Source organism: Pongo abelii, chromosome 10 (assembly GCF_028885655.2).
Source record: "Pongo abelii isolate AG06213 chromosome 10, NHGRI_mPonAbe1-v2.0_pri, whole genome shotgun sequence".
Classification (NCBI taxonomy): Eukaryota; Metazoa; Chordata; class Mammalia; order Primates; family Hominidae; genus Pongo; species Pongo abelii.
The window spans coordinates 51,008,622-51,032,703 of record NC_071995.2 but is presented as its reverse complement, the minus strand read 5'-3'; the positions used below and the strand labels follow the sequence as shown (position 1 = coordinate 51,032,703).

At 55.9% G+C, this 24,082-nt stretch overlaps 1 protein-coding gene across 1 annotated transcript; it reads left to right on the top strand.

Moving 5' to 3' along the window:
* The first annotated feature begins 548 nt into the window (after window positions 1-548).
* RARG (retinoic acid receptor gamma) lies at window positions 549-22,165 on the top strand. Its single transcript, XM_024256921.3, is given in 11 exon segments — window positions 549-808; window positions 1,547-1,613; window positions 5,088-5,413; window positions 16,941-17,089; window positions 17,301-17,442; window positions 18,129-18,289; window positions 18,497-18,673; window positions 19,032-19,236; window positions 19,489-19,647; window positions 20,863-21,035; window positions 21,037-22,165. Coding segments are annotated over 9 exon segments (1,377 nt in total). The 5' UTR covers window positions 549-808; window positions 1,547-1,613; window positions 5,088-5,229; the 3' UTR covers window positions 21,064-22,165.
* Window positions 22,166-24,082: the final 1,917 nt, after the last annotated feature.

The following is a 24,082-nucleotide window of genomic DNA, read 5'->3' as shown; positions in this document are numbered from 1 at the left end:
TGCTTCTGGGACCAAAGGAGTGAGGTGGGCTAGGGGGAGAGGCTACTTGGATCTGCAGTTGAAGGCTTAGCAAAGAGTAAGGGCAGGAGCATCTATTCTAGATCTGGCATACTCCTGCCCGGCCACTCCAGCACTGGGAGGGAGTGGGTACCGCCCCATTGCCTACCCTGGGGAGGCGCTAGAGACTGGCCTCCGAAGAGTCACAGCCTGGCCACAGACAACCCAACTAGTCCCCCCAAAAGGCAGAAAGGAGAAAAGTGCCAGAGAGAAAGGGTTGGCATCACGGGGCCAGGACATTGACCTCCTCTGCCAGCCGTGCCTGGCCTCCCAGAGGATGGAGTCACGGAAGCCTAGCAAATGGGAGGGGCAGAGACCCAGGCGTCCCGGGCCGCCCCGCCCAGTCCCCCTCCCGCCCACCCATCCCTCCGCCCCCCAGCCCCAGGGCACAGAGGAGGGAGCCGGGCAGGGGCAGGCAGGGGAGGGAGGAGCGAGGGCGGGAGGGGGAGGAGGGAGTTGGGCAGGGAGGGAGGTGGGGGGGGGTGGGGAGGGAGAAAAAGAAAGAAAATATTTTCCGTGTCCCCGCCTGCAGAGTCAGTGTGCGGTTTGGGAGAAAATGTGTCGGATATTTTGGGGCGGTCACGTGGGCGGGCGGGCTCCGGGAGGCCCCGGGACAGTCCCAGCCTAGAGCCGTGCCCCCCCAGGAGCCCCCCAGTACGGCGAGCCCCGGACATTGCGACGCTCCATCTAAGAGACCGCCTGACGCCGGGACCTCGGGGCTCCGCCGCCTCCCTTCCCCCTCCCACTCCAGGTGAGTCAGGCGGGGAAGCAGGCTCGCCCGCCCCGTCGCCTGGGTCCTCCGGCGAGGCGGCTGGGGGAGGGGGCGCGGAGGAGCCGCACTGGCGAATGCCCTCCCGAGGCTGGCCAGGCTGGCCGCCGGGCTTGAGGGGGGCTTCTTGCCCCGACCCGGGCCAGTCCTGCTGTGGGAAGGGAATGGGGAAGATTTTAACAGGCTGAGGATGGGCTGGGTCATCTGCCCTTCATTTTGGTGCATAGCAGAGGACAGCATTTGGGGAAGTCTTCAGCCAGGGGGCATTCCTCCTTATATTTTTGTGCTGGGAATGTGAGAGAAGACAGGGTTTCCTCTCGCGGGGAAAGACTACCACCCCCTTACCCCCGGGCTCTGAGGGGTAGATTTGATGTTCCATGCTGGTCCAAGTTCCTCCCTCCCCAGTGGAATGGCACAGCTTGGACATCAGAAGGCAAGGAAAACGTCCAGAGGCAAGTGAGCCTGGCCCTCCGCGTCCAGGAGTTCCGAAGGACTAGCGCATAGGATAGGGATCTGTGAACTTTCCTTGAAGCGCTGGATTCCCTCCCACACGTTCCCAGCCCAGGTGCAAGCCTTGGCTCCCTCCAGCCAAGGTGGGGGGCACCTCTGGAGTATTCTTGAGGGAAGCCCAAATGGAACAAAGAAAGAGCAGGAAGACCGGGACAGGGACCCAGGAGTGCTGGTCCCAGAGTTCCACTGACGCTGCCTCTCTGTCTTTAGCAGCTACGGCCCAGTTCCCTCAACCTGACCCAGTATGTAGGAGCCAGTCTCTGCAGGCGGCCAGCCGGTAAGAAGATGCTTGGTTGTTAGTGGTGGTGGGGGCAGGGGAGCCTGAGTAGGAGGTCTTCAGGGCAAGAAACTGAGATGACTGTCCCACTTTAGGGCTCTGGTCCTGGGCAGCTGGAATCCCAGTCCTCAAGTCTGAGGCTTCTGCCCTTAGGGTCAGATGCTGAGATGGGGTCAAGGACCACAGCCAGCATCTCATATCCTTGAGGCAAGTAGAGAGAAGACAGGGGAGCGGGGGTAGTGTGTGCAGGGTGCCTGGAGCTTGGGTATCCCATATAGACAGACAGACAGACATACACACACAAACACACACACACACACACATGCACTGTGGCCTACAGCCTAGTAGGCAGCATGGGGCACGCCCCCCCACACCCCAGCACACCCCAACCCCTGGCTCAGAAAGCCACCTAACTGGCACCTCCAGTTCCCCCCTCTGCCCCACCCTGCCCATGCCCTCTGATGCCCACACACATTCCACTGGCATTGCCTGCCTGCCTCCTGGGCACTGCCCCTCCCTGGGGCTAGCAGGGTGGAGGGAGGGCACCTGGGGATGAGAGGTGGAGACTCAAGGGTCTGGACTCCCCCAGGGATGGCACAAGGCCAAGGAAGCCTGGCCCACTGCTGCCTCCTGGGGAGCAGGATGGGGGCCCAGGCTAGAGCAGAGGATGCCTGGGTTCTCTGCCCAGGCTGGAGATGGGGTCATGGAAAAAGGTGGTCGTGTTTATACAGAGGGGAGGGGGGCAGCGGGTGGAGAGTGGCCGACAAGAGCAGCTTTGTTCCAGGCTCTGGAGCGGGCAGGGCGGCAGGGAAACGCACCCCCCTCCATCCGGCAGCCCCCTTCATCCATGCCCTCCCCTCAACTCCACCTCAGCTCTAAGAGAAGCAGCTTTGTAAGAGCCCCTCTCCCCTAGTCCATCATCCCCCCTGCCCCACCATTTGAGATGGCATCTTAGTAGAGGAAGAATGTTCTCTACTTTCCACGAGTCCCCCAAAGAACCAAGGCATCTGGGGCCTCAGTTTAGGACTTCCTTTTACTCTGCACTGCCTTCAATTCCTTAGTCCATTCCTCTACCCTGGGTTTAAGACCCTCCCCTTCTCTTCCCAGCCAAGTCAGAACCAAGGCTCAGAAATGGGAGGAATCTCTACCCCCTTCCTCTCTTCACTCAACTCCCAAGTCCCTTCTCTGAGGCAAAATAAGAGGAAGGCCAAGGACAACTCTCCTTGGCTGACATGCAGCATCATTCCTTGGTGAGGATCAGGAGCTGAGCATCCCTCTGTGGGGACCCCCCCACTGCCCTACCTGCCTGTGTTTCCCATTGGTAGGTGAGAAGCAAAGACAAGGAGGGCTAAGGCAGAGAGCCCTGTTCCCAGTCTAAGCCAAGTCTGGGGAACATGGGGATGGGGGAGCCCTCTAGTAGCTTCTCACTCTTGTCATTGGGGGGGTTAATCCACCTGGAATGTGGCCTGGCCAGTTGAGCTGTGGCTCAGGGGCCTCAGAGGTCCCCAAACTCCTGGCTCCATCTGGGTTTAACTAGGGATGAGAACTTCGGAGGGGAATAGCATAAGGAAAAGGAGAGGGACCCTGGAGGCTTGGAGCTCAGACTTTTAGGGCCTGTGAAGACACTGGGCTAAAGAGTTTGAGGGTGCTGGGTGTATGGGTGGTGCCATGGTGAGGGGCAGGGGATGCTTCATTAGTAAGGGCTGAGTGAAATGTGATGGCGTTGGGGTCTGGGTTCTTGTAACCTCCATGACAGTTTACCCTCAAAGGCTTGAAGGCCAAGGTAGAGGAGAGAAAGAAAAACAAGCAAAAACAAAAATAAAAACCAGAGGTATAAAGACTGAGAACTATACATCCTAGAAGCAAATACTGATGGAAAGAAAGGCAGATATACCCATCCCCTACCTCTGGGCCTGCTCACCCCGTGGTCTCTCTGCATTTTAGTCTCTTGGCCCTTCTCTACCCTTCATAGCAGTCTGTTATGGCTCTGGCTGGTGGAGATACCCAGGCTGGGGTGACTCTTCCTCACTAGCCCACTAACTGCCTAGAGAGGTGAGAAGTTCTGGGGCTCCTAGGAAAGCCAAACTCTTCCTTTGTCAGAGGATCAACATAGGAACCACCTACTTAGCACTAGGATTCCCATCTCCTCTCTCTACCTCCTTCTCCTCCCCTTCCCCTGGGCTCAGGTTTAAACTCTTAGAGAGAAGCCTACTTTTGGGGGAGGAGAGGATGCAGGGAGAACTTCCTAGAAACAGGGAGCCCAGGGATAAGAAAGAAAAGGAGGCGGAATGCCCGGGCGAGTGGCTCACGCCTGTAATCCGAGCACTTTGAGAGGCCAAGGCGGGCAGATCACCAGAGGTTGGGAGTTTGAGACCAGCCTGACCAACCTGGAGAAACCCCATCTCTACTAAAAATATAAACATTAGCCGTCTCAACAAGACAAAACAAAACAAAACAAAAAGAGAGAGAGAGAAAACGAGGCAGACAAGTAAAGTCAGCTGACCAAGAAGCAGCTCCTTGGCATCATACACTTGGCACAAGTGGGGGCTCCATCAACATCCTTAGATTTGAAGCAGTGGGTACAAGAGGGCTTAGAGGGCGAGGAAAAATTGGAGACAGGAAGAATTGGGAGGGGAAACTGGAAGAGGGAGTGTTGAGGAAAACAGAGAGGGAAGTGCTTACTGAAGCAGAGTATGGAGGAAAACAAGGTACAAAGAGAACTAATATGAGACATTTACATCACATTTCATATGTGCCCTACATTATGCCAGACGCTTGACATTGGTTAATTTATTTAGTCCTCACAATAACCATATGAGGTAGGCCCTATTATTAGTCCCAAGTGACGCATGAAGAAACTGAGGCACAGAGAGATTAAGTAACATGCCTGAAGTCCCACAGCTAGCAAGTGGTGGGGTACAGTCCAGGTAGTCTGGCTCTAGAGTCTGTCCCCCTAACCTTTGCCTTATACTCCTCTCCAGAGAGCTGTAGGGCTCCCAGGTTATAACAGAGTTATGTTTGCCTTCTCCAGGATGGTAAAGAGTTTGAATCTGAGCTCCCGCATTTGCAGCCATGTGACCTTAAGCCAGTCACTTCACCTTAGTTTCCTCATATGTGAAAGGAGAATCATAACTCCCAGTTCACAGGACTGATGTGAAGGTTAGGTCAAATGCTTAGCCCAGTTGTGGTGATTCATGATCACTTCCCAATCTAGTTCTCTCCACCAGAAGTCCTCAGACCATCATTCACCTTGGGACTTCAGTTTACTCTTTCCTGGAGCTCCTCTGGAGAGTTTCTCAGAGCCTGCATAACCGCCTGCCCTGCCCTCTCTACCACATTGCAAGGGCCCTGAGCCAGCGCAGGATAAAGTGTAGCAGCACAGAGGGAGAAGACTGCAACTGAGAGAGGGTCGTAGGGCTTGGAACCTCAGAGTGGTCATTCTCTCATCTCTCCTTTCTCTCTCTTTCTCCTTAGGACTTTTGGAGGCCCAGTGGGCAGGCCAGGCAGGGCGGGTACGGAGCCTCCCAGGCTGGGGCAGTGGGCATGGGCGGGGGCTGTGGCTGAAGACCTCCCCCGCCCACTGCAGACCCCAGGGGACTCCCACACCGCAGCTGCCATGGCCACCAATAAGGAGCGACTCTTTGCGGCTGGTGCCCTGGGGCCTGGATCTGGCTACCCAGGGGCAGGCTTCCCCTTCGCCTTCCCAGGGGCACTCAGGGGGTCTCCGCCTTTCGAGATGCTGAGCCCTAGCTTCCGGGGCCTGGGCCAGCCTGACCTCCCCAAGGAGATGGCCTCTCTGTGTGAGTCTCAGGGATCTTGGGGAATGAGGGCAAATGTTAACAAGAGGGCATCTGGAGGGTGGATGGTAAAAGAGTTGGCACCCCAGTTAGGAAGGCAGGCAGGGGACAGGGGTTTGGCCTAATGGAGTAGTAGCGAATAAGAATAATGGAGGGTGGCAGCAGTGGTGAGGAAAGAGTTTGGATGTGGACTCAGTGGAAGTGTTTGCAAATGAGAGTTCTCCTGCTCAAATAGGATAGGGAGGTAGCAGGCCTAAAACTTGGGGGGTGGGTATCTAAAACTGCCTCCTGGGTCAGTCAACTAGTAGAGGGGAATACCTTTGTGTGGGCAGCTGGGGGTGGGTCTGGTGCAGTGTGAAGCTGCTGCCTGCTTGCAGTGGGGAGTTGGAGGGAGCCAGACTGGGAAGCAGAGGAGTCTGGGAGGCCAGTCACCTGGCTCTGTGATCAAGAGGTGAAATTGGGCTGGGCGCGGTGGCTTACGCCTGTAATCCCAGCACTTTGGGAGGCCAAGGTGGGTGGGTCACTTGAGGCCAGGAGTTCGAGACCAGCCTGGCCAACATGGTGAAACTCCCCCTCCGTTAAAAATGCAAAAATTAGCTGGGTGTGGTGGCGCACACTTGTAGTCCCAGCTACTTGGGAGGCTGAGGCACGAGAATTGTTTGAACACAGGAAGCAGAGGTTGCAGTGAGCCAAGATCTTGCCACTGCACCCCAGTCTGGGCGATAGAGTGAGAATCTGTCGAAAAAAAAAAAGAATGAAAAAGGCTCACACCTGTAATCCCAGCACTTTGGGAGGTCAAGGAGGGCGGATCACCTGAGGTCAGGAGTTGAGACCAGCCTGACCAACATAGTGAAACCCCGTCTCTAAAAATACAAAAATTAGCTGGGTGTGGTGGCGTGTGCCTGTAATCCCAGCTACTTGGGAGGCTGAGGCAGGAGAATCGCTTGAACCTGGGAGGCAGAGGTTGCGGTGAGCTGAGTAAAGAAACTCCATCATTACTAAAAATACAAAAATTAGTGGGCGTGGTGGCGCAGGTATGTAATCCCAGCTACTCAGGAGGCTGAGGGAGGAGAATCTCTTGAACCCAGAGTTGAAGGTTGCAGTGAGCCAAGATCGCGCCACTGCACTCTAGCCTGGGCGACAGAGCAAGATTCTATCTCAAAGAGAGAGAGAAAAAAAAGGTGAAATTGCTTTGAGTTACGTGGTGGCTGCAAAAAGGGGAAATAAATCCTGTGCCAGGTCCCCAAAGATGTGTGGGGTCAGGAGACTGTGCTTCTTGGTTCTGGGGAGGATGGAAATGACTGCAAAGAAGGTAGCTTTTGTACCATAAGTAATCCAGAGAGGCAGAGGGGGTGTTCCAGAAGCATCCTCTCCTCCAGCGGTGTGGGTCTGGGCTCCTCCCCTCCCTGCAGGTCTGGCATAGAGCCTGCATGCTGTGCAGATCCCTACTTGTTCCCCAGGCTTGCCCTCTTTGGGTTAAGCCTTTGAGTGCTGACAGCAGGCAAGGCTTGGGCCTCTCCTCTCCTCCTCCCTCTGGGATCCCTCTCCTCCCGGTTGGTAGTCATTCCTCCTGGCCAGGCCATTACAGGTGGGGGTTCCAAGCTGGTTAAGAGAAGGCTTCAACTGGGGACAAGAGAAGGTGATTGAAGGGCGGGGGAAAGAGCAATTTCAGAGACAGAGTTGGAGAGAAAAAGACAAAAAGATAAATGCACATCCTTCATGGCTCCACAAGCACAGAGACAGAGGTAGAAGAGAAGGCGCCCTGCTTCCAGGAGGGGGCACGCAGAGGGTTGTGTGTCTGTATGTGAAAGGGGTGACTAGGCTGGGCTGGCAGCTCCACTGGAAAGAGTGTGTTCATTGGAGAAGGAGTGTGTGGTGCCTCCAGACTTGATGCAGTTGTGTGTGCACCGCATCTCCCTGGGCCTCTGCTCATGTACAGAATTCCAGTGTGTGCAACAAAGAGTCAGTGCAAGGAGTGAGGAGGGATTTCGTAGTGTTGCTGACGCTGTGGCTGGCATTTGGTGAAGCCTGCTGGTGGCATGTCTGTAGTCCAACAGGGGTTATTTGAGTGGCATGTAGGTGAACAAGAGAGCACAAAGTACTCTTTTTGGAAACTTCAGCTGGGCTTCCCCAGACTTCATTTTCACCCCATGAATCTGTCCTAGGGACCTGGGGAAGTGGGAAGTAACCACCCTCCCCACATGAATGTACTTCTGGCAGAGAACCCTACAACTCAGACTCTTGGGACTTGATTTTCCTAGGTTCTGGGAGAGGCAAGTAAAGGAGATGGAGTGGAGAGGGAGAGGAGAGAGAATGGTAGTGGGGACAATGCTAGAGCTAGTACCCAGTCCCCAGTGATGTCCCCCTTGTGCCCCTGTGCCGTGGACACACTGAGATCAAGGTCAGGGTTCAAAGTGAGGTCAAGTTAGGGAAGTGGTCAGGCTGGGCTCCATCTTCGAAGGCCATGCTGAAGGAGGGGGCTGAGAGCAGAAATCCAAGGGAGGAGCCAGAGCCAGGGCAGGTAGCTGGGGAGGGTGCGGCTAGCATGGAAGGACAGGCCTGGACAGGGAGGTGGCAGGAGGAGGGAGGAGGGGAAGGCTTGGGGGTGGGTCGCTACGCGGCTTAAATGAGGGTGGGGCATGCAGCACCTAGTGGTAGTGGAGAGGAAGACATAGGGGAGAGGAAGAGATCCAGGAGTCTGGGAAACCTTCCAGAGTGGGAGAGTAGCAGAAGGGTGAGAGAGTGTCCTCTCTCATTTCTCCGACCTGCTGTCCCTTTTTGGCTGGGAGCATCTAGTGGAGAGGGTTTAGAGGCCTAAATCTGATGCCAAAGGCATACTCACCTTGAGTTTGTGCATCTCATCACCCTCTCCCTTATTCTATGGATGACACACACACATTCTCTCTCACACATAGACTAAGAGAGGTGGCCCTTGAAGAGGTCTGGCACTTCTCCCTGGGGCTGGCTCTTGGATCTTATTCTGGGTCCCTGGCACCTTGGGGACATCCTTGTTGAGAACTGAAGTCTTGCTCTACTTCCTGGGGCTGTCTTGGGGTCTGAAGCGGGGTGAGACAGGCATCTCAGAACTGCGTGGTGGTGGAGGGGAGGCTCAGGGAGCACGTGCTGCTGAGGCAAGCACAGGCCTGTGCTCATGGAAAGCAGAGGGGTGTGTGTACGTGTGTGTGTGCGTGTGTGTTCATGCATGTGCATGAAACCCCAGGTGTCTGTGTCCCTATGTTATCTCTATGTTTGTGAATCCTAGTGTGTTCTAGATTTGCTTTCTATAGAGAACAGAGTGTGATGAAAGAGAAGGGAAGCCTTGCCCTCCTCCCACCCCTGAGCAGATAGCTGTGGTCCTGATGACCTAGCCCAGTTTGTCCTCTGAACCTGGCCATGGGGCCACTGTCCCTGGGGCAAGGAGCCCAGACTTCACCACACTAAGTCACCACACATGGAGAAACTGAGGACAGGCTGGCACAGAGAGAGAGTCTTGCTTAAAAGAAACTGAAAAAGAGAGACTCACAGACAAGACAAGGGACAGCTACCCAGGCCCAAAGGTGCAGACACAGAGAAGCCAGGCACTGGGAGAAGCAAGAACAAACAGGCGGGTAAGGGCAGTGAGCAGGCAGCAGTGAGGCCTCCTCCAGGAAAAAAGCCCAGTCGACTGCCTCCTTTCCCCTCCCCTCCCCGGTCTCTCCTCCTCCGGCACAGGCTCCAGCTCCAGGCCGACACAAACGGGGCTTTGATTGCAACAGGAAACCTCTTTGGCGGGGTGGGGGAGCTGGGCAAGCCGCCGCCGCCGCCAGGGCCCAGGCTGCACCCCCCTCTCCTGGCCCCCTACCCTGTCCCAGCCCCCATCCTGCCCAACGTGCCTCACATCCCTGCTTTGGGCCCCACTCTCATTCACACCTCCCTATTCTTCTGCTCTTCTGCTGCCCCCTCCTCCAGAGACCCCCTCCCATTGCCCTTCAGGTGGGACTCAAACCTCAGGACTTACCCTTCTGGCAGGGCCTGCTTTACTTTGAAATGCCCCCTTTTCAGCTTTTCGAGGGAGGGTTTTAGAAAAAAGGGAGAATTTAGCGTGAGGAATTCAGAGCCAGTTATCCTCAAGCCCCATCCAGAAGGTGGCAAGGAGGGAAAGGCAGGGTGCATAAGGAGTTAGCTGTCCCTGCCCTGCCTCACCCTGGCCAAACTCATCCTTGCCAGGGTGGCAGGAACTCTAAGGGGTGACCCCGAAAGAATCTGAGTGCTAATGGCTTTATTAGTTGGGAAGGGGTACTCTCCTCTTTGCCTCTAGGGCTATGCCTTTGTGGGGCTCTAGCTGGGAGGGGGGTATGCCCTGGTGGTGGGGATCATAGGGAAGGGGGTGAGTCAGGCAGCAGCCCCCCTTCATCCTCCCACCAGGATGGTGGAGAACATCTGGTTCCCATGAAATGCTAGAAGGCTAATGGGTCTAATTGTTGCAATAAGGGCTGGGGAAACTTTGGGGAAAAGAGGGGGCACTAGATCCCCCATCCTCTTACCTTCTCCCCAAGGCTGTACTAAGTCTGTCTAGAATGGGGGGGTCAGGGTTGATGGGGAGGGCGGGCCTGACACCCTAATGCCTGGTCCTAAGGACCCCCTCCATGAATTGCCTGGGATGCACACACAGATGGGGTGATGAGGAGTGGGGTGCATCTGGTGAAGAGAAACGGGGGCTATTGAGGACTCATGGCTTCCTGGAGCCCTCCCCCAACTCCTCCTGTGCCCTCCTCCCAACCCCCCTCCCTGTGGCCTGGCCACTTCTGGTTCTAATTACCAACCAGGCAGGCCTGACTTAATTGGGACCTTTCAGATTTCTGAGGGGGAAGGGGGGTACTGACAGCTTGAAGTTGACTAATCAAGGCTCTTTCTCTCTTGTTTTCGGGGATACTCCCTATTTTGCACTTAACTGATTATTTTTGTTGTTGTTTGCCGCTGGTCAGATTCTGATTCAGAACTTTCTCTTTCTTTCTTTCTTTCTTTTTCTTTCTTTTCTTTCTTTCTTTCTTTCTTTCTTTCTTTCTTTCTTTCTTATTTTCTTCCTCCTTCTCCTTTCTTTCTCTTTTTCTTTCTTCATTCTTTCTTCTTTCTTTCTTTCTTCTTTTTGTGGGGTTGGGGTGACTGGATTCAGAAATGGGTATTTGGGGTTGGGGGAGGAGGAGGGAGCTTACACTGGGTTGGAAAGAGCAGTGCATTCCCTCCCCATCCCTGCTTCAAGCCCCCCAGTCAACCTTGCCACCCCGAGGTTCCTGGCCATCCACAAGTCAGGCCTATTCCCAGCCCCGGCAGCCCCCCGCCCCTCCCCCGCGCCCGCCATCCCTCGCCTACTCTGGCACCCCTTCCTGCCCTTTATTCTTCCAACAGGCGCCCCACTCCTGCAGCACCCCAGTGCGCCCCCCACCCGGTACAACAGATTCTTAGAAAAGCGCGCCCCGCCCTGGCCCAGCCACAAGCCGCCTGGCGGGGGAAGGGCCGGGCCGGGAGCCGCTCCCGCTCCGCGGCGCTGCCCGTGTGAGCGTTGCTGACAGAGCCGGCTAGGCAGGCAGGCCGGGCGGCCCGGCGGCTGAGGGCGGGGCGCGGGGGAGGGGGCGGTTTCCGGGAGTCGCCGCTGCTGGCGCTGTCCGGGGCCAGGGTACCCCATTCGGCCCTGCCGGGCCAGGGCAAACTTCTGACGTGGCCAACCTCCCGCCCACCTCACCCCCTTCTCCGCCGGGCGAGGGCGCTCAGTGCCGGAAGGGGCAACCCAGGGAACAGTGTTGCGGCCTTGGAGAGCTGAGGGGCACTAACCGAAGGGAGGGCAGTTATGTCTAGGCTAGGGGGTATTTAAAGACCCTGAGAACAGTCAGTGACCAGAAGCGCCCCTATTGCCGAGGGAGCCCTTGGCAGTGAGAAACTGGAGGAGGGGAGTTGGCCATCAGGGGCAGATTCACCGAGGCGCAGTTGGCAGGGCAGGCACAGCTTAGGGGGTAGTTTTGTGCTCTAAAAGTGAAGTTATGTTCGAGGAAGGAGCATCGAGAGAGACGGTCGAGGCGCTTAGGGGGCGTCAGTTGCGGGATAAGGCTTCGGGGACTCGAAGGGAGGCGGCCCGGGCCGCAGCGGAGGGCGGACCGCTCGGGCTAGGAGGGGTAGTAGACTCTGGCTGCGCTGGAGGGGGCGGGGGACTCCGCGGCAGCGCTGGAGACGGCCTGGGCGGGGTGGGGCGGGGCCGGGTCAGGAGGAGGTGAGCGCGCTCGGCCACCCGCCCCGAGGGGGGTTCCCGGAGAGTTCACGGCGGGAGCGCGCTCCGGCCCTAGGACCGCGGGTGGGGAGACGGGAAGGAAGGAGGAGGCAGCGCGCGGCGAGCCGCAGGAATGCACTTTTCGGCCCTGAAGCGGGCGCGCGGAGGGCGAGGGCGGAGCCAGGCCTGGGAATGAGAGGGGTGGAGGTAGTGCAGGTCCCGAGCCCCAGGAGAGCAGCTGCGCGCGGGGACCTCCACGTTCCCCTTTCCCCAGTCATCCTTAACACCCCTGTATTGACTAGTGTGAAAAAGGGAGAGTTTGGGGAGAGGGAAAACTCTGAAAGGAAATGCTTATGCTTGGTTCCTCCACTCCTTCCTCCAACACCGACCTGGGCACGCGCCTCAGTGCAAATGCGTGCAAAGCCTATGAGCTGTGGAGAGTGTGCTTGCAAGCATTCTCCCGAGCAAGGTGTGTTTGCACAAACATGTGTGCACCTATGATTTTATATGCGTGCTCACATGTATGTGCACTCTTGCATATTTGCAAATTCTTGGTGCCTGATAAGATAAATGCATGCACGGATGTGTGTCTAAGCAAGCGCGCGCGCCGCGGAGCGAGTGTACGTATGTGTATGTGTGCGCTCCACTCTCAGCTCTGCTCATCTCGGTGCCCGGCCCCCTTCGCTCTCCAAGCTCCACCCCCCACCCCTCCGGGCTTCCCTTTTAAGAAAGGTCTCCCCAGTGCTAGCTGCCGAAGCACCCAGATAGAGCTGGACGGAGGCTAAAGCGGCAGCCCCAGCTTCGCGCCCCGCCCAGTCCCTTTCCCCTGCTGGGGATCCCCCCTCTTCCCCGCCCACCCCTTACCAGCATGCAGCCGAGCGCCCTATGCTAGCCCTCCCCCTCCCCCCCTGCTGGAGCGGGGCGCCGCTGGGGGAGGAGGGGGAATCGGCTGCGGGTCCTCGGTGTTTCTAGCACCCAGCTTCCCTTCAAGCCGGGTCGCGATGTACGACTGTATGGAAACGTTTGCCCCGGGTCCGCGACGGCTGTACGGGGCGGCCGGGCCCGGGGCCGGCTTGCTGCGCAGAGCCACCGGCGGCTCCTGTTTCGCCGGACTTGAATCTTTTGCCTGGCCGCAACCCGCCAGCCTGCAATGTAGGTACCCGAGTCCGGGGCTGGGGTGTAGGGTGCAGGAGAGGCTGGGATTTACTCTTTCCGTGTATATAGAGTGGAACTGAGAGGTGCAAGGAGGAGCTTGTGGCCCTTTCTATGTAAGGTACTGGCCCTTTAAACGTGGGGGACTCAGCGTCTCCTTTGCGTGTGTGCAGTAGTGTTTGGAGTGTGTGTGGTTTTTATGGTGGGTGTTTAGCTCGAACCTGTGGTTGATGCCACTCCAGAGTTCCTGGGGATAGGGAGAGACCGAGGTGTGTGGGTAGTTTGCGCCTTCAGGTCCGTGGCCCTGGAAGGATATGACACTCAGGACCGTGGGTGGCGTTTGTAAAGCCCATGTGGGAAGCTGGCAATGTTAAAAATATTGTTTGCAGAGCGTGTGAATCCCTGGAGTGTGCAGTGCCTTGCCTAGGTGGTGTGGGTGTGGGAGCAAGGGTCTCTCCACCAGTGTCGCCTGCGACAGCTGCCAGGTCCACATGGCCTGTGAGGGGATGTTTGTGGCGTGAGGCTGGGAGGGCGTGTGCCCCTGCGTGGCTGCGGGGGCGGTTTTGGAAAGTGCTGTGTTCGAGAGTGCATCCTGTGTGTTCTCATGCCGGGTGGAAAAGGTTGTGCACACAAGAGGGAGAAGGCTGAGTTCTGTACGCCACCCCCATATAAAAAAAGAAATGTTTGGAAGCGTGTATGCGGTTATATGCAGAGATGACTTTTTCCTATGGCTCCAACACACACAACTTCAGCAGGAAGCGAAAAGTTTAAAGCAAAGTCTGTGTGTGTGGTGGGGGGTGGCCTGAAGTTGACAGCGGCAGGGCGAGTACCATTACTGGGTCCCCAAATATCTATCTTCCCCCTCCGTGAAAGGGGAGATGCCAGGCCTGGGGCCCTGGAACCCCTTTCCAGAGCAGTAATAAAAAGCTGGGGACTGAGAGGCAGTAAAAATGAAGTCCAGATGAGAGGCGGCTTTGAAGCTTGGGCCGCAGTGCCTGGCGGGGGTGGGGTGTGGGGAGGGGCCAGGAGCGGAGCCTGGAACACCCCCCAAATTTACCCTGGGCTGGGATGTGCTCGCTGCCTGGGTGCGGACGGCCCGGGGATGAGGGGCTTGGGGGCACGCTGGGAAGGGTGGGAAGGGGCGGGCAGCGGGCGGGGCGGCGGGCGCTGGGGGAGTGCGCACGCCAGGTCACCAAGCCCCCGCCAACGCGCCTCGCTCCTTGGCACCAGGCAGCGCTGTTTACAAGTTCGGATTTTTTTTTTTTTTTTGGTTCCAGAGCAGAGCTGCTCAAATTTAACAACTGGGAAGCTGGAAGAGGGAGATGGCAAACCAGGAGACCGGACTTTACTTTACTTCTGGGTGGGGTGGGGGAAGAATTAAAAGTGTGTCATTTAAAGAACCGAGAAAGCATGGAACTATTGATTTGCACCAAATCCCTGTGAATTCTTAACTTTCCTCTCATTGCCCAATAGGATGGGGAGTTGGGGTATGTTGTATGTTGTGGGGGTGCTGAGATGGAAAGAATCTTTCAGGAAGGGCTTCTAGGGGCTGGGCAGAGACCCTGTCTTTTTTCGGCCTATGGAAGAAGCCCTTTGGGGCTTGACTGGCGGTAGGTTTTTGAGTTTTAATTTGGACCAATAATTTTGGCCTCTGGGATCCTGGTGGACACACAAAGCCAACTTCAGGCCTGCCCCCACACACTTTCAGAGGGAAGGCTGCTTGGGGGGTGGAGGTGGGCTGGATGTGTGTGTGTGTGTGTGTGTGCCTGTTTGGAGGCTTTGGTGTCCTGGTGCTGCGTTGGCAGGCTGGGGTGTTTGTCTGGTGGTAGAGCTGTTCCCTTGTGTGGCCAAGTGCTGGGTGTTGTGTGTCAGCCTTGTGACTGGTACATCTACCTCCACGGTGTAGCTGGAGTGAATGTATCTTTATTCTGGCTGTGTGTCTGTGCCAGAATCTAGTGAGGGTTCTAGGATCCCATTGTAATATGCCTGCTTTGGTGCCCTGTGTGTTGTTAACCTGTGAGTGTGTGTGTCTCCAAGGAGGTGTGTGCTAGATTGTGAGTCCAGGCTGCTCAGCTCTGAGCCTCGCAGCTGGGAGCGTTTACAGCCGGTTATAAAGAGTTTGTTTGAAGCTCCGCGCAGCCTGGTCAGGAATTTCCTCAATTTCAGCAATTTGGGCTTTAAAAGGAGAAAACCCCAGAGCCCACCCCCATCCTCCCTAGCAGGGGCCCCTGCCTAACCCAGGAGCTGCATCCCAATGGTGGGGTCTAAGCCCGAGTCTGGGGAGGGGATCTGATTGGAGTAGACCCAGTTAGCTTTCTGGGGCCTTGACCGCGCAGATTGACCTCGGAGCCACTAGACTGCACTTTAGGGTTCAGGGGGTGGGGATGTGATAGTATCACTTAGACGGGAAAAGTTGCCCCCGGGCCTGTCTCCCTAAGGCCCCCAGTCTTATAATTGGCTGGCACTGCCCCATGCCAGTCTGACCGCACCCAGGCCCTTGCGCAAGAGAGGAAATGAGGCAGCGCTCTGCGGGCAGGGAGGGCGTCAGCGCCAAAGTGAGCACCACCCCACGCACAGGCCTTGGGCAGAACACGTGCCCTTGGAGGACACAGTGGTGGGTCTGAGGAGTGAGGAGAGGTTGGGAAAGGCATTCCAGCCCTCCTCACATCTCTCAGCACCAGCCCCTCCTGGAGCCCCCGTCCCTAGTCTTGAATAGACTCCAGGCACCCTTCTTTCCCCCCCCTCTCCTTTCTCCTTTTTCTTTGGGGAATCTCTGGCAGGATTCTTATGCTAATTGATTGTATGTGTGTTGGGGGTGGGTAGGGCTTCCCTCCTGTGGGGTGGGTGGAGCTAGCCTGGAACCCTGGCATCCTGGGCATTCCTTCCGCCCTTCTGGCTGCATTGGGGCGGACTTCTGACCAGGTGGGCTGCAGAGGGTTAGAAGGGAGAAGGTGTTCATGAGGTGGGTGCATGGGACACACCTTAGGGAGGGTCTTAGGAATTTTTTTGCATTAACTTGGGCCCTCCAGGTTTGGGCAACAGGTCCTACAGGTTGAATAATTTACAAATTTTCCGAGCCTCTGAAGACCAACCACACACGTGCACACACACACACACTTACCCAGCAGCCTTTTGAACAGAGCAGAGCATGTCCTCCCCATACTGTGGGGCTGAGACCCCTTTTGAGCTGCAATTGGGTATTTTCAGAGTGAAGACATAAGCTCAGAGAGGGTCCAGAAACAGGTCCCCTCCCCCATCAGTCCTGTTTACCTACTGTCACCTGACTTCTCCAGTTTGCTACACCTCCAAAGGCTTCCAGACCTGAGAAACTGAGCAAACACCTCAGTCTCCGCTTCCCCAGCTTCTCTGAGTCACAGCCACTTGGATCTGCTGGTGGTGTGGCACTGAGCTGGTCACTTCCCCTCTCGTGGCCTCAGTTTCTTCAGGCATGAGCCAAGGCTGTGGTGCATCCTCTCACTCACTCCCCTGAGACCTTTGCCCTGTTTGATCCACTGTCTCTGATGGTTATTCAGGGGTGGTGTCAGAGAGAAGCCTGAGGAGTTATCCCCCCTGTACTACTGGAAAGGAAATGAGGTCCTGGTTTACCTGCTAAGTATCCCAGCAGGTCATTTGGCCAGTACCAGCTACAGGAAGCCTGTGATTGCCTACCTGCCTCCAGAGTTATTGCCCCACAGGGAGAACAGTGGGAGGTAGACTATCTGACAAAGATATACCAAAGAGACAGAGAGTGACTAGAGAGCTCAGCTGCAGGGCTTTAACCCTTCTACCCACCTCCTGTATAGTTAGGGAAACAGGTCCAGAGAAGTCAATTTCCAGAATGGCCTTGGTCTGGAATTTGGAGGATTAAACATGTCATACAGGGTGAGGGCTGGCATTCTTGTGAACAAGTTGGTTAGACTGTGGAGGGTGGAGGGTGGACTAGGGTCACAGCAAGCTGTGGTAATAATGGTCATGAAGAGGATTCTCACAGTGCTTACTGCTGGGACTAGTGCGCTGTGGTAGTGATGGCTGTCACCGGGGGGCCAAGGAACAAATGCACATGGGGTGTGTGTGATGAGGAAGCCTGGAGGTCTGTGGGGCCCTTCTCCCCTGACCCTCACATCACTGCTTCCCTCCCAGCGGTGGAGACACAGAGCACCAGCTCAGAGGAGATGGTGCCCAGCTCGCCCTCGCCCCCTCCGCCTCCTCGGGTCTACAAGCCATGCTTCGTGTGCAATGACAAGTCCTCTGGCTACCACTATGGGGTCAGCTCTTGTGAAGGCTGCAAGGTGTGTACGTGGTGGGGGTGGGCAGACGGGGGATCCAGTTACCCTAGTAAGATGAGAGACCAGGCACACAGATGCTGTGTGTGAGCAGCACTGCTTTGCACATAGGTGGTTAATAGATTAGGTCAGGCCTGGGGCAACCTGCAAGGCCAGTGAGAGGCTGGTACTCCCAGCATTGTGCTTCAGAGGCCCTCTCTCTTTCCCTCAACTCCAGGGCTTCTTTCGCCGAAGCATCCAGAAGAACATGGTGTACACGTGTCACCGCGACAAAAACTGTATCATCAACAAGGTGACCAGGAATCGCTGCCAGTACTGCCGGCTACAGAAGTGCTTCGAAGTGGGCATGTCCAAGGAAGGTAGGCTGCCATCCTTGGCTTGGGCAGGAGCACTTCGGTCCTACCCTATGGCTGTGGCCCTCTTTCCTCTGGCCACTCCCACTTCCCTGACCTCTGAGACTTGGCCTGCCCTGGGGTGCTGCCTTCTCCCAGGCCAGTCTTATTTGATTAGCTCCATTCAACCAGGAGGCCCCACCATTTCCCATTCTCCCTCTCAGGGAGCTTGACTCTTCCTCTGAATGGGTGAATAAGTAGGGTCTCACATTCCCCCTGTTCCATGGAGGAAATGAAGCCAGTGGGCTTGCCAGTCCCTTAGCCTCCCCTGGACTGAGCCAGAGATGGATATGGGGTGGCTCCTCCTCTCCACACCCCCCCTCGCCCCCATTGTGCTGCCAAGGCTATAAGTGGATATCCTGCCGCCTGCATATCCTGCCCCCCTCCCCCAGCTCCTGCAGGGTGACAGGAAGGGCAGGATGGAGCCGAATGGCCTGGGGAGGGAGCAGGGGCTGCAGGCCCTGGGTGGGGCTGGGGAGAACCAGCCTGGGAATAGGAGCTAATATAGGCGATAGGGAAACTGAGGCACTAATTACAGTGCCAGAGAATAGATATTCATGATAAGGACTGAGCACATTAAATTAGGGTGAGAGAGGACACCCAAAGGGAGGCTCTGAGGGTCCTGACCCTCTCCTTGTGCCTCCACCCACAAGCTGTGCGAAATGACCGTAACAAGAAGAAGAAAGAGGTGAAGGAAGAAGGGTCACCTGACAGCTATGAGCTGAGCCCTCAGTTAGAAGAGCTCATCACCAAGGTCAGCAAAGCCCATCAGGAGACTTTCCCCTCGCTCTGCCAGCTGGGCAAGTATACCACGGTGAGGAATGGGCAGAGCCCAGTGAGGGCAGGGCACTCTTCACTTTGGGGAATGGGGCTGGGTTGTGTTGGAGGCTATCATCGACTGGTGCTGAGAACAAGGAGGGCATCAGAATGCAGAGAGAGCTTGGGATATTGGTAGGGAGAAGACAGCCCCCAGAGGTGGGCCTTAGCTTGCCTTCCAACCTCCTACCCCTCCCCTCTGCAGAACTCCAGTGCAGACCACCGCGTGCAGCTAGATCTGGGGCTGTGGGACAAGTTCAGTGAGCTGGCTACCAAGTGCATCATCAAGATCGTGGAGTTTGCCAAGCGGTTGCCTGGCTTTACAGGGCTCAGCATTGCTGACCAGATCACTCTGCTCAAAGCTGCCTGCCTAGATATCCTGGTAAGTTAGGCCCTGTGGGTCCTGCCACAGCCCGACCCGCATATGGGACCCTCCACAATTCCTTGATCCATGCAAAGATTTCCTTACCCTGCACCCCCTGCCACACATGCGGGACTCCTCAGCTCTCTTTTTGTCTTAGCCTCTGCCACTATGACCTGATCCTAGACTTTTGGATGCCCTGTCTCCTCCTGACTTCCCAGGACTACCCCTGCCAAGTCTCAGATCCTCCACCTCTGCCTTCTCCATGCCTGCTTCAGGTTGCACTCACTGGGGACCTAACCTCCTCACTTTCCACTCATTCCCTCTTTTCCCCATCCCCCAGAAACAGCACTAACCCTCTTCCACCCCCGACCTCCAGATGCTGCGTATCTGCACAAGGTACACTCCAGAGCAGGACACCATGACCTTCTCCGACGGGCTGACCCTGAACCGGACCCAGATGCACAATGCCGGCTTCGGGCCCCTCACAGACCTTGTCTTTGCCTTTGCTGGGCAGCTCCTGCCCCTGGAGATGGATGACACCGAGACAGGGCTGCTCAGCGCCATCTGCCTCATCTGCGGAGGTGCGGGGGCGCCCCCTGGCGTCTGCTCAGTGCTCAGTCTCCTTTCCCACCACTCCATGCGGGATCTGTCTGGGAGGGGGCGTGGAGGACCCAGTGGTTTCTTCTGCTGGTAATTCTTGCACCCGGCCCCATCCACAGAGTTCTGAAATCCTGTACAGGCTTCCCAAAAGGCCGGTTGGGGATCGGCCATCTGTCACTGTGTCTTCCCCATCTCTTCCTTCCCCTCTCACTCCAGTATACTTGTCCCCATAGACCGCATGGACCTGGAGGAGCCCGAAAAAGTGGACAAGCTGCAGGAGCCACTGCTGGAAGCCCTGAGGCTGTACGCCCGGCGCCGGAGGCCCAGCCAGCCCTACATGTTCCCAAGGATGCTAATGAAAATCACCGACCTCCGGGGCATCAGCACTAAGGGTGAGTCAGAGTGGGTGTCCCCTCTCTGTCTTCCCAGGGCTGTTGGTCTCCCAGGTCGGACAGGAGGACACGCAGAGACAAGAACAGAGTAGTTGAGAACCAGCCAATCTACACTGGAATCCTAGCTCTGCCACATAGTAGTGGGAGACTTTGGGCAAATTGCTTCTAAACCAGTACTGTCCAATAGAACTTTCTGCAATGATGGGAATACAATAGTCATTAGCCACACGTGGCTATTAAGCATCTGAAATGTGACTACTGCAACTGCAGAATTGAATTTTTAATTCAGCACAATTCCACGTGTATATATATATATATATATATATATATTTATTTATTTAGAGACAAAGTCTTGGGCAAATTGCTTTACTTTTTTAATCTTGTTTGTAAACTGGGCTATTCTTCACGTACCTTGTAAGGCTGTCTTGAGCACTAAATTAGTTAATATACAATGTAAAGCCAGGCACCATGGTGCACATCTGTAGTTCCAGCTACTCAGGAGGCTGAGGCAGAAAGATCAGTTGAGGCCAGAAGTTGGAAGCTGCAGTGAGCTATGATTGCACCTGTGAATAGCCACTGCAGTCCAGCCTGGGTAACCCAGCAAGACCCTGCCTCTAAAACAACAACAACAACAACAACAACAACAACAACAACACAACAAAATACCCGTAACATATACAGTGTACTTAGAGTTGTGCTGAATTAAAAATTCCATTCTGCAGTTGCAGTAGTCACATTTCAGATTGCCACATGTGGCCAATGACTACTGTATTCCTATCATTGCAAAGTTCTGTTGGACAGTCCAGGCTTAGAAGGATGTCTGGAACATAGTGTTTGATAAATATTAGCTGTTGTAATAAATGTTATTAAGAGAACAGGACTAGGAACAAGTGACAAGCTCTGGACACTCGAGAGTGGGGTACTTGGGGAGTGGGGTTGGAAGTTGTGTGCATTGCACTTGCTGAAGAGACAGCCTGAAAGAATGGGATGAATGGGCAGCAAGCCTGATAGAGAAGGCCAGGTAGAAGTTCCAGGCAGAGGAGTGGCACCCAGGAAGCCTAGTGAGAAGAGGATGAGCTGGGGATGGAGAGGTGGTGGGCCTGTGCTGGGCGCCCCCTAGGGGAGTCAAGGGCAGTTGAGAAAGGTTAGGGAGATGGCCTTAAGGGCCATGTGCCTCTATCCTCCTGAGCCTCTCTCTTTCTCTCTCCATTGTAGGAGCTGAAAGGGCCATTACTCTGAAGATGGAGATTCCAGGCCCGATGCCTCCCCTAATCCGAGAGATGCTGGAGAACCCTGAAATGTTTGAGGATGACTCCTCGCAGCCTGGTCCCCACCCCAATGCCTCTAGCGAGGATGAGGTTCCCGGGGGCCAGGGCAAAGGGGGCCTGAAGTCCCCAGCCTGACCAGGGCCCCTGACCTCCCCACTGTGGGGGTTGGGGCTCCAGGCAGCAGACTGACCATCTCCCAGACCGCCAGTGACTGGGGGAGGACCTGCTCTGCCCTCTCCCCACCCCTTCCAATGAGCTCCTTGTTTTTGCCAAAGTTTCTAGGGGTGCCTCTGTGTTCATCCCCTTCCTGATCTAACCGGCTCCCTCGCCAGTCCCGGGGGCCTGCCCTGCTCCCACCAGGAGAGAGGGCAGAGGGATGAGCCTGGGTTTGGACTCTAAAATCTCAGCACTGCCCCACGGGTGCCAGGGTCCTAGACTTCCCAGGGCAAGAGGAAGACCCTGCCATTCCACAGCCCCTTCCTCTGCCAGGTGCTTGGCTCTCTGGGAGCAAACAGGAACACTAGAGACCAAAAAGGGGACAAAGGAGAAGGGCTGAGCCCACCTTCTTGCCCCTACCCTTGGTGCCTAATGCTGTGTGATGCACCTGCAGGGTGTGTACTAGCCTCTGTGCCCCGTCCTTGTGCCAGGTCAAGGTGGGGGCAGGCTGGGCCCTGCATTTCTGGGGCAGGAACAGAGGGTGAAAGGGACAGATAGATGCAGGTCCGTTCTGCACCTCTTGGCTCGGGTGCAGCGTTCGCCCTGTGCCCTCCGTTACAAGTCCCTCCCCCAGCCCTGTCATGTGCCTTGGGCTCCTCCTGCCCTCCATCTCAGCCATCGGGGCAGGGACCCTCCTACACTACAGAGGGGCCAGGGGATCCCTCTCTCCCTAGTGCCTTCCACCTTTTACTCCCCAGAGCAGCTTGGCCCAGGGAGGGGGGATGCTGCTTAGCTGATCCCGCCCTGACCCAGAGGAAGCCTCTATTTATTTATTAGCTTTTGTTTACACCGTGGAATTGACCCCTTCCTCCAGGGGTCTTGGGTGGGGGAGCCCAGGGCCCCTGTGACCCCTCCTTTCTTCCTCCAATCCCCAGTTTGTATTTAGCTGCCAAATAAGATTCCCATTGGCTCCCTGTGTTCTCTTGGGGGGTCAGGGTGCTGTCCCCTCCCCTCTGTTTACATCTCCCCTCTACCCCGCTGTATCGCATATTGCTGAGTTTTCTATTTTTGCAAAATAAAGTGATGGAAACTCATGGGATGTGGCTCCCTTTAGGAGGTGGTAGGAAAATGACCAGCTGACCTAGTGAGGGAGCTGAGTGAGGAGGGAAAGCTTGTAATTGATTGGACTTTGCAGCTTTCTTGGTAGAAGAAAACAGGATGAAATGTGCCTGGATTGTGGTGGGGACAGGATGGGGGAAAGGGAGCCCATGGGGACTCACCCTGAGTGACCGGGTTTCCCACAACCACCAGGTGTGGGTTCAGAATCTCACTCTGTCGCCCATGCTGGAGTGCAGTGGTGCGATCTCGGCTCACTGTAACCCCCACTTCCCAGGTTCAAGCAATTCTCTTGCCTCAGCCTCCTGAGTAGCTGGAATTACAAGGGTGCACCACCACACTCGGCTAATTTTTTTTATTTTTAGTAGAGACAGGGTTTCGCCATGTTGGTCAGGCTGGTCTCGAACTCCTGACCTCAGGTGATCCGCCTGCCTTGGCCTCCCAAAGTGCTGAGATTACAGGCGTGAGCCACTGCATCTAACTTGGTGTGGGTTCTTATGTTGGATCCTGTGGATCTCTGGGAGGGCATGAATGGACTTCAGAGGTCTGTAAGCCTGTCCCCACCTCCAGTTATGCATATGTGCATATCTGCTCTTCTCTGGGGAAGGAGTCCATTGAAGTTTTATTTATCTTTTTGTTTTTTATTTTTTTTCTTGAGACGGAATTTCACTCTTGTTGCCCAGTCTGGAGTGCAGTGGTGTGATCTTGGCTCACTGCAACCTCTGCCTCCCGGGTTCAAGCGATTCTCTTGCCTCAGCCTCCCAAGTAGCTGGGACTACAGGGGCGCACCACCATGCTCAGCTATTTTTGTATTTTTAGTAGAGATGGGGCTTCACCATGTTGGCTAAGCTGGTCTCGAACTCCTGACCTCAAGTGATCTACCTACCTCAGCCTCCCAAAGTGCTGGGATTACAGGTGTAAGCCACCATGCCTGGCGTGAAGTTTCATTTAGTTCTCATGAGGGTTCCTGGCCCCAGAAGAGAAGAAGCCTGCATCTAAGCTACAGTGTTACTGTTTTACACCAGCCCCTCACCCAGGGAGCCCTCTGGCCTTCTGTCCCCACCCACCCTGCTATCACCTTGTAGCTTACTCCCCCCACCCTCTCTGTTCCCACTCTTCACCCCATGACCTCCACTCACCGCCGCCTGCACTGTTACCTTCTCTCCGAATACCTGTCCTTGCTCCCACACGCCTTCCCTCTGCAACACACCTTTGCAGTGCCTTTGGCCTCTACTGCTGCACCCTGTACTCTTCCCTTTGCCCTCTGTGACTCCCCTCAAGCCCCGCCTCCGTGTCCTACCTTCCCTGGGACAGTGCCTTGCCTACCTTGTTCCTGGCTCTCTTCACTGGTGACCTGTGGATATGACAAAAAAGTTGAGGATGTGGGAGTAGGGGAGAGAAGAGTGGAGGGCGGAAAGCAGAAGAAGAAAGTGAAAGAAGCTCTAGAGGAAACCACAGGGCCTGTGGGGAAGGAGGGTCATTGCCGTGGTAACCCCTGGTTGTGGGGGAAGTGTATAGGTCCTGGCTATCCCATAGCCTGAGGCCAGCCAAGCCCACCCGGAGAAAGAGCCCCTCCTCTCCAATTGTCCCCTCCTAGCAGCTACACTTCTGCAATCCATCTGACATTCATTGAGCACCTACTATAAGATGGGCACTTGGCTAGGTGCGGTGGCTCCAGCAGGGAAGCCTCGTAGAGCCAGTCCCTGCCCACAAGGAGTGCTCCTTCTGGTAGGGGAGATCGACCTGTGAACACAGACCTCATGTCTAGTTCCCTCTCAAAGCTCTTAGTGATCTGTATGGGCCAGGAGCAAATCCCGTTAATATTTTCCTGCTCTCCCTACGGGCTTCATCCTTGCCTTGGCTTCAGCTGTTGTTCCTGCACTCTCTGCTTCTCC